The following is a 13,549-nucleotide window of genomic DNA, read 5'->3' as shown; positions in this document are numbered from 1 at the left end:
AGCTCTGGCAAGTACCTGTCATACGAAGCTGGGCAAGTCACTTAACCTGACTAAGGCTCCATTTACTCTAATGGAGGTGACAATGCTTAGGTGTGGGTCTTTATGTAAAAACATTTGGGCAATTTTTTACAAAGTAGTGTACACATTTGTTAAATTTTTATGCTTTACAATGTAACAAACATTTACGTTTCAACTTGTTTTCAGTTATAATTTGACCATGATGCATTTTAACTACCAATTATTATTTCACCAGCAACTACGATATTTAGCAATTGAATTAATACCTGTAACTGTGCTTTCCTTAGCTGCTGGCTGGTAATTTGAGCTTTTTGTTGCATCATATTTTCAATTCTTTGGTTGACTTGCTTTTCTTTCTTGAGCTCATTTCCATAAAATCTGGACCCCTAATGTAGGAAAAAAATGCATAGCATAAGAGAAAGGGCTGAAGGAAAGCATCACTGTGAACTGATGGCTAAGAGTACAGACTCTAGAAAGAGAATGCCTTGAATTCAAAACTTACCTCCATTCCTGACTAGCTCGGTGACCCTAAAGTTCATTTTATTATGCCTCAGCCTCCCTGATCTGTAAAATGAACTTACAGTTACCTAAATCACAAGATTGTTGTGAGGCAGTAAGCACAGTACAAAGTCTCCAAGATAAGTACAGATCTCCATTTGGGAAATAAAAGCATATCCTAGGTGGGATCCTCCAGGCACATCCAAGGATTTAGTCAGCTGGATCATCAATTATCTCCTTTACTTTCATTGAAAAATTATTGTAAAAAATTAACAGAAACCTCAATTAAATACTCAGAGATCAGAAGAGGGAGCTCTGGCCCCCTTCGATGATAGGAGAAAGCAACAAAAAGAACAAAGTCTTTCCTGGCAACGACTCAACCAATGAAAAGTCATGGCCTCTGTTTACTATATACCCTTGCCAACTTCCTTTTCTCCTCTTGGAAAGAGTTCTCTTTATTTTTGCTGAGCACTTGCACGTGGCTTACCATGGCTGCAGTCCTTGAACTGCAATTCTCTGCTAATCTCAAACAAGCCCATCATTTTTTTTTATGGAGAAATAATTAGCAGTCTGTTTTAAGTAAACAGGACTTTTAAATATTTAATATTAGCCATTAAATAAAAGTAGAAAGTAACTTTTAGAAAATCATCTATCATTCCATCAGTGAACATACTATCTACCTATTTATAAGACTGATGGACATTGAGATCATTTTTATATTTTGGCTATCATGAAAAATGTTGCAATGAACAATTGTGTACATATTTTATGTGGTCACATGTTTTCATCTACCTTGGATATGTATCTGGGAGTGGAATCTCTGTGTTACATGGCAACTCCCTGCTTAACCCTTTGAGGAACTGCAAAACTGTTTTCCAAAATGGCAGAAGCATTTCACAAGTCTACCAGCAATGTATGAGGATACCAATTTCTCCATATCCTTGCAAAATCTGTTACTGTTTGTCTTTATTACAGCGATTCTAGGCTGTAATACTATGAATATATCTCATTGTGGTTTGGGTTTTTGCTTTTTTAGGTACACTGGGTCTTCGTTGTGGCATGCAGGGGGCTTCTTTAGTTGTGGTACATGGGCTTCTATGGTTGGGCTTAGTTTCCCAACCAGGGATTGAACTCGTGTCCCCTGCATTAGAAGGTGGATTCTTTTTTTAAAAAATTTATTTTAATTGGAGGCTAATTAATTTACAGTATTGTGGTGGGTTTTGCCACACATTGACATGAATCAGCCAGGGGTGTACATGTGTTCCCCCATCCCAAACCCTCCTCCCACCTCTCTCCCCATCCCACCTCTCTGGGTTGCCCCAGTGCACCTGCTTTGAGTGCCCTGTTTCATGTATCAAACTTGGACTGGTCATCTGTTTCACATATGGTATTATACATGTTTCAATGCCATTCTCTCAAATCATCCCACCCTCACCTTCTCCCAGAGTCCAAAAGTCTGTTCTTTATATCTGTGTCTCTTTAGCTGTCTTGCGTATGGGGTCATTGTTCCCATCTTTCTAAATTCCATATATATGTGCTAATCTACTGTATTGGTGTTTTTCTTTCTGACTTACTTCACTCTGTATAATAGGCTCCAGTTTCATCCACCTCATTAGAACTGACTCAAATGTGTTCTTTTTAATAGCTGAGTAATATTCCATTATCCATATGTACCACAACCTTCTTATCCATTTGTCTGCTGATGGACATCTAGGATGCTTCCATGTCCTAGCTATTGTACGCAGTGCTGCAATGAACACTGGGGTACACGTGTCTCTTTCAATTCTGGTTTCCTTGGTGTTGTATGCCCAGCAGTGGGATTGCTGGGTCATATGGCAGTTCTATTCCCAGTTTTTTAAGGAATCTCCCCACTGTTCTCCATAGTGGCTGTACTAGTTTGCATTCCCACCAACAATGTGAGAGCATTCTGTTTTCTCCACACCCTCTCCATCATTTATTGTTTGTAGACTTTTTGATAAAACCCATTCTGACCAGTGTGAGATGGTACCTCATTGTGGTTTTGATTCACATTTCTCTGATGAGTGATGTTGAGCATCTTATCATGTGTTTGTTAGCCATCTGTATGTCTTCTTCAGAGAAATGTCTGTTTAGTTCTTTGGCCCATTTTCTTGATTGGGTCATTTATTTTTCTGATATTGAGCTGCATGAGCTGCTTGTATATTTTTGAGATTCTTTGTCAGTTGCTTGATTTGCTATTATTTTCTCCCATTCTGAAGGCTGTCTTTTCACCTTGCTTATAGTTTCCTTCATTGTGCAAAAGCTTTTAAGTTTAGTTATTTGTTTATTTTTGCTTTTATTTCCCTTACTCTGGGAGGTGGGTCATAGAGGATCTTGCTGTGATTTATGTCAGAGAGTGTTTTGCCAATGTTTTCCTCTAGGATTTTTATAGTTTCTGGTCCTAAATTTAGATGTTTAATCCATTTTGTTTTTGTGTATGGTGTTAGAAAGTGTTCTAGTTTCATTCTTTTACAGGTGGTTGACCAGTTTTCCCAGCACCACTTGTTAAAGAGAATGTCTTTTCTCCATTGTATATTTTTTCCTCATTTATCAAAGATAAGGTGTCCATAGGTGTGTGGATTTATCTCTGGGCTTTCTATTTTGTGCCATTGATCTATATTTCTTTCTTTGTGCCACTACCATACTGTCTTGATGACTGTAACTTTGTAGTATAGTCGGAAGTCAGGCAGGTTGATTCCTCTAGTTCTGTTCTTCTTTCTCAAGATTGCTTTGTCTATTTGAGTTTTTTTTTGTATTTCCATACAAATTGTGTAATTATTTGTTCTACTTCTGTGAAAAATACCATTGGTAGCTTGATAGGGATTGCATTGAATCTATAGATTGTTTTGGGTAGTATACTCATTTTCACTATATTGATTCTTCCAAGCCATGAACATGGCATATTTCTCCATCTATTTGTGTCCTCTTTGATTTCTTTCATCAGTGTTTCATAGTTTTCTATATATAGGTCTTTTGTTTCTTTAGGTAGTTTTACTCCTAAGTATTTTATTCTTTTCACTGCAATGGTGAGTAGGATTCCTTAATTTCTCTGTTTTCTCATTGTTAGTGTATAGGAATGCAAGGGATTTCTGTGCATTAATTTTGTATCTTGAAACTTTACTATATTCACTGATTAGCTCTAGTAATTTTCTGGTGGTGTCTTTGGGGTTTTCTATGTAGAGGATCATGTCATCCGCAAACAGAGTTTTACTTCTTCTTTTCCAATCTGGATTCCTTTTATTTCTTTTTCTTCTCTGACTGCTGTGGCTAAAACTTCCAAAACAATGTTGAATGGCAGTGGTGAGAGTGGGCACCCTTGTCTTATTCCTGACTTTAGGGGAAATGCTTTCAATTTTTCACCTTTGAGGATAATGCTTGCTGTGGGTTTATCATATATGGCTTTTATTATGTTCAGTTATTCGTTGCTCAGTCGGTAAAGAGTCTGCCTGCAATGCAGGAGACCTGGATTTGACTCCTGGGTCAGGAAGATCCCCTGGAGAAGGAAACGGCAACCCACTCTGTATTCTTGCCTGGAGAATTCCATGGAGCCTGGCAGGCTAAAGTCTATGGGGTTGCAAGAGTCAGACACGACTGAGCGACTAAGCACACAGCACACATGTTCCTTCTATGCCTGCTTTCTGGAGAGTTTTTATCATAAATGGATGTTGAATTTTGTCAAAGGCTTTCTCTGCATCTACTGAGTTAATCATATGGTTTTCATCTTTCAATTTGTTAATGTGGTGTATCACAATGATTGATTTGTGAATACTGAAGAATCCTTGCATCCCTGGGATAAAGCCCACTTGGTCATGATGTATGATTTTTTTAAACATGTTGTTGGATTCTGTTTGCTAGCATTTTGTTAAGGATTTTTGCATCTATGTTCATCAGTGATATTGGCTTGTAGTTTTCTGTTTTTGTCTGATTTTGGTATTAGGGTGATGGTTCAAAGAGTTTGGCAGTTAACCCTCCTCTGCAATTTTCTGGAAGAGTTTGAGTAGGATAGGTGTTCAGTCAGTTGAGTTCAGTCACTCATTCACGTCCGACTCTTTGCAATACCATGAACTGCAGCACGCCAGGCCTCCCTGTCCATCACCATCTCCCAGAGTTCAATCAGACTCATGTCCATTGAGTTGGTAATGCCATCCAGCCATCTCATCCTCTGTTGTCCCCTTCTCCTCCTGCCCCCAATCCCTCCCAGCAACAGAGTCTTTTCCAATGAGTCAACTCTTCGCATGAGGTGGCCAAAGTACTGGAGTTTCAGCTTTAGCATCATTCCTTTCAAAGAAAACTCAGGACTGATCTCTCTCAGAATGGACTGGTTGGATCTCCCTGCAGTCCAAGAGACTCTCAAGAGTCTTCTCCAACACCACAGTTCAAAAGCATCAATTCTTCAGCGCTCAGCTTTCTTCACAGTCCAACTTTCACATCCATACATGACCACTGGAAAAATCATAGCTTTGACTAGACGGACCTTTGTTGGCAAAGTAATGTCTAGGATAGGTGTTAGCGCTTCTCTATGATGGGTCTGTTAAGATTTTCTATTTCTTCCTGGTTCAGTTTTGGCACGTTGTACTTTTCTAAGAATTTGTCCATTTCTTCCAAGTTGTCCATTTTATTGGCATATAGTTGCTTATATTAGTCTCTTATGATCCTTTGTATTTCTGTGCTGTCTGTTGTGATTTCTCCATTTCATTTCTAATTCTGTTGATTTGATTCTTCTTCATTTTTTTCTTGATGAGTCTGGCTCATGGTTTGTTTATTTTATCTTCTCAAAGAACCAGCTTTTAGTTTTGTTGATTTTTGCTATGGTCTCTTTTGTTTCTTTTGCGTTTATTTCTGCCCTAATTTTTAAGACTTCTTTCCTTCTGCTAACCCTGGGGTTCTTCATTTCTTCTTTTTCTAGTTGTTTTAGGTGTAAAGTTAGATTATTTACTTGATTTCTCTCCTGTTTCTTGATGTATGCTTGTATTGCTATGAACCTTCCCCTTAGCACTGCTTTTACTGAGTCCCATTGGTTTTGGGTTGTTGTTTTCACTTTCATTCATTTCTATGCATATTTTGATTTAAAAAATTTTTTTTTTCAGTGATTTGTTGGTTATTTAGAAGCGTGTTGTTTAGTCTCCATATGTTTTTATTTCCAATACTTTTTTTCCTGTAGTTGACATCTAATCTTACTGCACTGTGATCAGAAAAGATGTCTGAAATGATTTCAATTTTTTTGAATTTACCAAGGCTAGATTTATGGCCCAGGATATGATCTAACCTGGAGAATTTTCTGTGTGCACTTGAGAAAAAGGTGAAATTCATTGTTTTGGGGTGAAATGTCCTATAGATATCAATTAGGTCTAACTGGTCCATTGTAGAATTTAAAGTTTGTGTTTCCTTGCTAATTCTGTTTGGTTGATCTATCCATAGGTGTGAGTTGGGTATTAAAGTCTCCCACTATTATTGTGTTACTGTTAATTTCCCCTTTCAGACTTGTTAACATTTGTGGAAGGAGGATTCTTAACCACTGAACCACAAGGGAAGTCCCTCATTGTGGTTTTAATTTGCTTTTTCCTAATGACTAATGTTGAACATCTCCTCACGAGCGATTCTTACCTCTTCCTTAGTAAAGTGTCTATTTATATGTGTTGCACATTTTTTGATTGGGTTGTCTTCTCATTAATGAGCTGTAAGAATAATTCATATTTTCTGGATGTAAGTCCTTTAACAGATGTGTGTTTTGCAAATAGATATTTTACTCTAGTATGTTACTTATCTCTGTATTTTTAATGGTATCTTACAAACATTTTGAAATTTGATGAGAAATATAAATTAATGCTACAATGCATTACCGAAGACTGGCAAATCCAAAAGTACAGTAACACACTGTGTTGATACGGATTCAATATACTCTTATATATTGGCAGTGGAAATGTAAATTGATACAACTACTATGTAGGGCAATTGAGCAATTCATTGAAAAATACACATGTATATATCCTTTCAAGCTATCTGTATTTGGTTCAGGGAATCTCTCCTGTAGTTATATTTGCACATATGTAATAAAGTTATGAAATACAAGGTTATTCACTGTAGTATTATGTGTAAAGATGAAAGACCAGAAATGACTTATATGTTCCTTAACTAAGATTCTGGCTAGTTCAATAAATTATAGTCTATCCACCTATGCAGGCATAAAAATGAGGGAAGATCTTTAATTTCTTATACAGAAAGACTACCAAGATATAACTGAAACAAAAACAAAAAACCCCACAATTGTAGTAGCCTCCTCTTGAGGTGGGAAAAAAGGGCTGAAAAAGAAGATATACGTTATTTTGCTTTAACAAGCATACTATGTGCATGTTAAGTACCAAGTAGAATGCAAAAGCATTAGCAGAAAAGGGAGATTATTCTATATGCACTGGAGCTTAACAATTTTATATATTCAAATACTTAAAATGTCATCTAGAACTTAATAATTTTCTTTTTTTTAAAAAAGTAAAAAGGTTACTAAATTAAAGATACTGAAAGGAAAAAGAAACATACCTTTGTGGCTTCCATTATAATTTTGTTGATTTTCTCTTTATCTAATCCTTCCATTCCAGCTTTATTATCATTAAGTCCCATCCTAAGCAGAAGATCATCTTTGTAATTGTCACTCTTCTCCTTTGTGCTACCCATGGTGTAAACCTGAAGAAAAGAAAAAAGTTAATGGTAAAATGGCTCTTTTTATTATCTGAAAAAGCATACAAAACAAACATGTTTTTCAAAGCATTCATGGAGGGCAAGGGTTTGGGAGAGGGGTGTCATTTTAAAAATGACATAGAAATCAGCAAAACAAAAATAATAGTTAAGATTTTTTTGGCTACTGAAAAATAATTAGTACTCAGATTTTAAAATTATTATCCCAAGATTTATACTCTTGGAGGGAAGAAAGGGATTAACATTTCCTGCCAACTCTGTGCCAGTCACTATGCATGGTGCTTTACACTTGAATTTCACACATCAGCCCTGGAAGGTAGATATTATTATCCCTAATATAAAGAGAAAAGAAACCTGAGTTATAGAATATGCCTACTGACAGAGATTTGCTAAGTGACAACATTTGTGTCCAAAGTTCATGTTTTTTTTCCCTATTTAATGCACTGTATGGGCTTCCCTGCTGGCTCAGACAGTAAAGAATCCACCTGCAATGTGAGAGGGCTGGGTTCGATCCCTGAGTTGGGAAGATTCCCTGGAGGAGAGCATGGCAACTCACTCCAGTATTCCTGCCTGGAGAATCCCCATGGACAGAGGAGCCTGGTGGGCTACAGTCCATGGGGTGGCAAAGAGTCAGACACAACTGAGAGACTATAATCACTGCACAGCACAATGCACTGTATGAGAAATAAATACAAAATAACACTTGCCCTGCCAAATGTAGGTTCAATACCATTTATTACCTCCTGTTTGCAGAGTTCCATTCTTAAATCAGTGAAAAAATACAGGAAAAAAAAAAAAAAACTATCCCCTTGTAGGAAATCATTACACTTGGCAATGTCATGTCACTTCTGAGGTTAATTTCAAATAATAATTCTTTAGGATCTTAATATAACTCTTTATAATTTACCTTCACATACATTAGCTTTTAAAAACAATTAAAACAACCACAGAAAATAGCTTTGCTCATTCTCATGTTAGGGAGAAAGAAATTTGAATTTCAGGAAGGTTAAATGAATTGCCCACCATGGCTCTGATGAAAAGCAAAAGATCTAGTATTTCACTCCAAGTCTTCTTACTCCAGATCTAAAGCAGCTACCATGACATCACAGCTGTCTCCAGTTTGGGGCCCTTCTACCCTGGTGGCTCAGCCTGTAAAGAATCTGCCTGCAATGCAGGAGGCTCAGGTTTGATCCCTGGGTTGGGACTACAGTCCACGGGGTCGCAAAGAGTTGGACACGACTCAGCAACTAACACTTTCATTTTTTCACATACATAAATGGCCAGGTGAATAGCTGCCATGAATCCACAACAAATTATGACCATAATTTCTCATTTGGATGATTTACAGCAGGCTCATTTATTTTACTCTGCCTTGAAGCCCTTCTCTCCCCATTGACCCCCCTCCTCTCCCCTTCCCATTTTTCTATTTTAACATCACCATACATAGTTACAAATGTTTTTCTTGTGATGAGAACTTGTAAAATCCATTCTCTTAGCAATTTTCAACACTACAATATCGTATTAACTATAGTCACCATGTTGTGCATTATATTTGCATGATTTATTTTATAATCGAAAGTTTATACCTTTTGACTCCCTTTACCTATTTTCCCCACCCACTACCTCTCACCTCTTCACTCCACTCCCCATCACTGCCACTGGCAACTACCAATCTGTTCTCTGTGTTTTCTGTTTTCGGTTTTAGATTCCACATGTAAGTGAGATTATACAGTATTTTTCTCTGACTTATTTCTCTTAGCATAATGCCCTTAAGAGGACCTTTTCTTGAGAGTTGCTTTCATTTTTAGTACCAGCAAAGAAAAAAAGTAAATTATAAAATGAAATTTGAATACTGTGATTATTAGTGATGGTTCCATTAGGAAAAAAATAAAATAAACCTGTATATCACAATAGTTAGCAAACTTTGCTACACATTACATCCACTGCAGAGATCTTAAAACCCTTGATGCCCAGCTTGTATGCCATACCAAGTAGGTCAGAAAGTCTAGGAGAAGAAGTCAGATATAAATATTTTTAAGAGATGCCCAGATAATTCCAGTGTGCAATGAATTATAGGAACCACTGGTGACTAAGGGAATATAGGTTGATTGTCTGTTATCCTTTAAATATCCTTCTCTCCAGCTTTCACATTCAGCCTAATATTATCCTGCATTTTGCCTTATGCTTTAGTAATCCAAGGTCTCATTTTCTAGTAAAACAGGTGAATGTAATTCATTCATAATTTTCCCAGACCAACACTACTGAAGAATGAAGAGGCTAAATGAAGACAGCCTACTTTAAGGCTGCGTTTTCCTTTAAATGTTGACATATATGAAAGGAAAAGAAACAATTATTGAATGCCTACTACTTCACATATAGTATATTACTTAGTCCCCAGACTCTCAAGAATTAATTTTAGTCCTTAATTGGTGAGAAGAACTGGGTTATAAGCAATATTGGCGTCAGGCAAAGTTGTGAGACATGTAGTTTTCAGTTACCTTGCTGCCTTGTTGATGCCCCATTGCCAGGCAACATATATCCAGTTTCATGGGCACAGATTTACTTTCATTTACATGCTAATGACTTCCAAGTTTACACTTCTAGTCCAAATGCCTGCCTGACATCTCAAATTTAACAAATCTGAAATGGACCTTCTCATCTGCCTCCATCCCCAAAACCAGCTCAATTTTCAGCATTCCTCATCTCAGCTGAGGGCAACTCTAATACCTTCTGATGGATCATGCAAAACACCTCGCAGTCATTCTTTACTCTCCTCTTTCTCATACACCCTCATCCAAACTGCCAGGAAATCTTGTGGGCTCTACTTTCCAAGTCCAAAATGCAGTACTTGGATGCAATCTCAAAAATGACAGGATGATCTCTGTTCGTTTCCAAGGCAAACCATTCAATATCACAGTAATCCAAGTCTATGCCCCAACCAGTAATGCTGAAGAGGCTGAAGTTGAACGGTTCTATGAAGACCTACAAGACCTTTTAGAACTAACACCCAAAAAAGATGTCCTTTTCATTATAGGGGACTGGAATGCAAAAGTAGGAAGTCAAGAAACACCTGGGGTAACAGGCAAATTTGGCCTTGGAATGCGGAATCAAGCAGGGCAAAGGCTAATAGAGTTTTGCAGAAGAATGCACTAGTCATAGCAAACACCCTCTTCCAATAACACAAGAGACGACTCTACACATGGACATCACCAGATAGTCAACACTGAAATCAAACTGATTATATTCTTTGCAGCCAAAGATGGAGAAGCTCTCTACAGTCAACAAAAACAAGACCAGGAGCTGACTGTGGCTCAGATCATGAACTCCTTATTGCCAAAATAAGACTTAAATTGAAGAAAGTAGGGAAAACTGCTAGACCATTCAGGTATGACCTAAACAAGATTTCTTATGATTATACAGTGGAAGTGAGAAATAGATTTAAGGGACTAGATCTGATAGAGTGCCTGAGGAACTATGGATGGAGGTTCATGACATTGTACAGGAGACAGGGATCAAGAGCATCCCCATGGAAAAGAAATGCAAAAAAGCAAAATGGCCATCTGGGGAGGCCTTACAAATAGCTGTGAAAAGAAGAGAGGCGAAAAGCAAAGGAGAAAAGGAAAGATATAAGCATCTGAATGCAGAGTTCCAAAAAATAGCAAGGAGAGATAAGAAAGCCTTCCTTGGCGATCAGTGCAAGGAAATAGAGGAAAAGAACAGAATGGGAAAGACTAGAGATCTCTTCAAGAAAATTAGAGATACCAGGGGAAAATTTCATGCAAAGATGGGCTCGATAAAGGACAGAAATGGTATGGACCTAACAGAAGCAGAAGATATTAAGAAGAGGTGGCAAGAATACACAGAAGAGCTGTACAAAAAAGATCTTCATGACCCAGATAATCACGACGGTGTGATCACTCACCTAGAGCCACACATCCTGGAATGTGAAGTCAAGTGGACCTTAGAGAGCATCACTATGAAAAAGCTAGTAGGCGTGATGGAATTCCAATTGAGCTATTTCACATCCTGAAAGATGATGCTGTGAAAGTGCTGCACTCAATATGCCAGCAAATTTGGAAAACTCAGCAGTGGCCACAGGACTGGAAAAGGTCAGTTTTCATGACAATCCCAAAGAAAGGCAACGCCAAAGAATGTTCAAACTACCACAAAACTGCACTCATCTCACATGCTAGTAAAGTAATGCTCAAAATTCTCCAAGCCAGGCTTCAGCAGTACGTGAACTGTGAACTTCCTGATGTTCAAGCTGGTTTTAGAAAAGGCAGAGGACCCAGAGATCAAATTGCCAACGTCTGCTGGATCATCGAGAAAGCAAGAGTTCCAGAAAAGCATCTATTTCTGCTTTATTGACTATGCCACAGACTTTGACTGTGTGGATCACAATAAACTGTGAAAAATTCTGAAAGAGATGGGAATACCAGATCACAGGACTTGCCTCTTGAGAAACCTATACACAGGTCAGGAAGCAGCAGTTAGAACTGGACATGGAACAACAGACCGGTTCCAAATAGGAAAAGGAGTACGTCAAGGCTGTATACTGTCACCTTGCTTATTTAACTTGTATGCAGAGTACATCACGAGAAACGCTGGGCTGGAAGAAGCACAAGATGGAATCAAGATTGTCGGGAGAAATATCAATAACCTCAGATATGCAGATGACACCACCCTTATGGCACAAAGTGAAGAGGAGCTAAAAAGCCTCTTGATGAAAGTGAAAGAGGAGAGTGAAAAAGTTGGCTTAAAGCTCAACATTCAGAAAACAAAGATCATGGCATCTGGTCCCATCATTTCATGGCAAATAGATGGCAAACAGTGGAAACAGTGGCAGACTTTATTTGGGGGGGCTCCAAAATCACTGTAGATGGTGACTGCAGCCATGAAATTAAAAGACGCTTACTCCTTGGAAGGAAAGTTATGACCACCTTAGGTAGCATATTCAAAAGCAGAGACATTACTTTGCCAACAAAGATCTGTCTAGTCAAGGCTATGGTTTTTCCAGTGGTCATGTATGGATGTGAAAGTTGGACTGTGAAGAAAGCTGAGCACTGAAGAATTGATGCTTTTGAACTGTGGTGTTGGAGAAGACTCTTGAGAGTCCCTTGGACTGCAAGGAGATCCAACCAGTCCATTCTAAAGATCAGTCCTGGGTGTTCTTTGGAAGGACTGATGCTAAAGATGAAACTCTAATACTTTGGCCACCTCATGCGAAGAGTTGACTCATTGGGAAAGACTCTGATGCTGGAAGGGATTGGGGGCAGGAGGAGAAGGGGACGACATAGGTTGAGATGGCTGGATGGCATCACCGACTCGATGGACATGAGTTTGAGTGAATCCAGGAGTTGGTGATGGACAGGGACGCCTGGTTTGCTGCAATTCATGGGGTTGCAAAGAGTCGAACACGATTGAGCGACTGAACTGAACTGCACTAAACTACTTTCAAAGTGTACCAGGAATGTAACCTCTCACTATTTTCACACTAGTCTGAACCACCATCATTTTTTTCCTGGATTACTGCAATAGCCTCTTAAATCATCTCTGTTCCTGCTCTTGCCCTCCTATAATCAATTATCAACACAGTAGCCAAACTGATTCTTCTAACCATGTATAATGTCATGGCACTTCATCTCACTCTAGAATAAAACCCCAAATCTTCACAGAATCTGTATCACTCTTACTTGTTACTTGTCTACCTTCATACCTAATGTTCTACTCTGCTTGCTCATTGCTGTCCAACTTTGCTGTTCTCAAATCTGCGAGGCACTCTGACCTTGAGGCCTTTTGCACCGAATGTTCCTTTCTCCTGGAGGGTTCTTTGGCCAGTTCTTTGACTAAACTCCCTTATCTCCTTCAAGTCTTTGCACCTTCTAATGAGGGCATACCCTGACTCCCTATTTAAAATTGTAGCCTGGTTATCCTTCCCATACCCTCTTCCCAATGCCCTACTGTTTTGCATAGTTCACTTAGTATGTTTATCACTCCCTAACACACTTACTATGTTTGTTGTCTGCCTCCCCTGTGAAAACGTTAAGTTCCATGAGGGCAGTGAACGTGGTTCTCCCACTGATGTATACCAAATGCCTCACACAGTGCTTGGCACAAAGTAGGTGGTCAATAAATATTTACTATATGGCTGAACTCAGTTTATATCATTTTCTTAATTCTTTTATTCACATAGCAAGGTCACTTAATCACATTAAAAGACTGGGGGAAAAACTGCTTTTCTGAAGTTAATCATTTAAAAATGCTATTAATTTCCCCTTATTTTCATATTATACACATAAGGACAAGTCTATGAGCTTAACAACTT

General features: G+C 38.3%; 1 protein-coding gene across 1 annotated transcript in view; it reads right to left on the bottom strand.

The window, feature by feature from the left end:
- The window catches only part of POLK (DNA polymerase kappa), an 82,407-nt gene that overhangs the window by 30,833 nt on the left and 38,025 nt on the right, over positions 1-13,549 (bottom strand). Inside the window, 2 exon segments of the mRNA XM_052646301.1 lie at positions 285-404; positions 7,069-7,212. Of these exon segments, the coding sequence (XP_052502261.1) occupies positions 285-404; positions 7,069-7,212 (264 nt within the window).

This window comes from Budorcas taxicolor, chromosome 10 (genome assembly GCF_023091745.1).
Source record: "Budorcas taxicolor isolate Tak-1 chromosome 10, Takin1.1, whole genome shotgun sequence".
In the NCBI taxonomy this organism is placed as follows: Eukaryota; Metazoa; Chordata; class Mammalia; order Artiodactyla; family Bovidae; genus Budorcas; species Budorcas taxicolor.
This window is presented reverse-complemented; position numbering and strand designations above follow the sequence as displayed.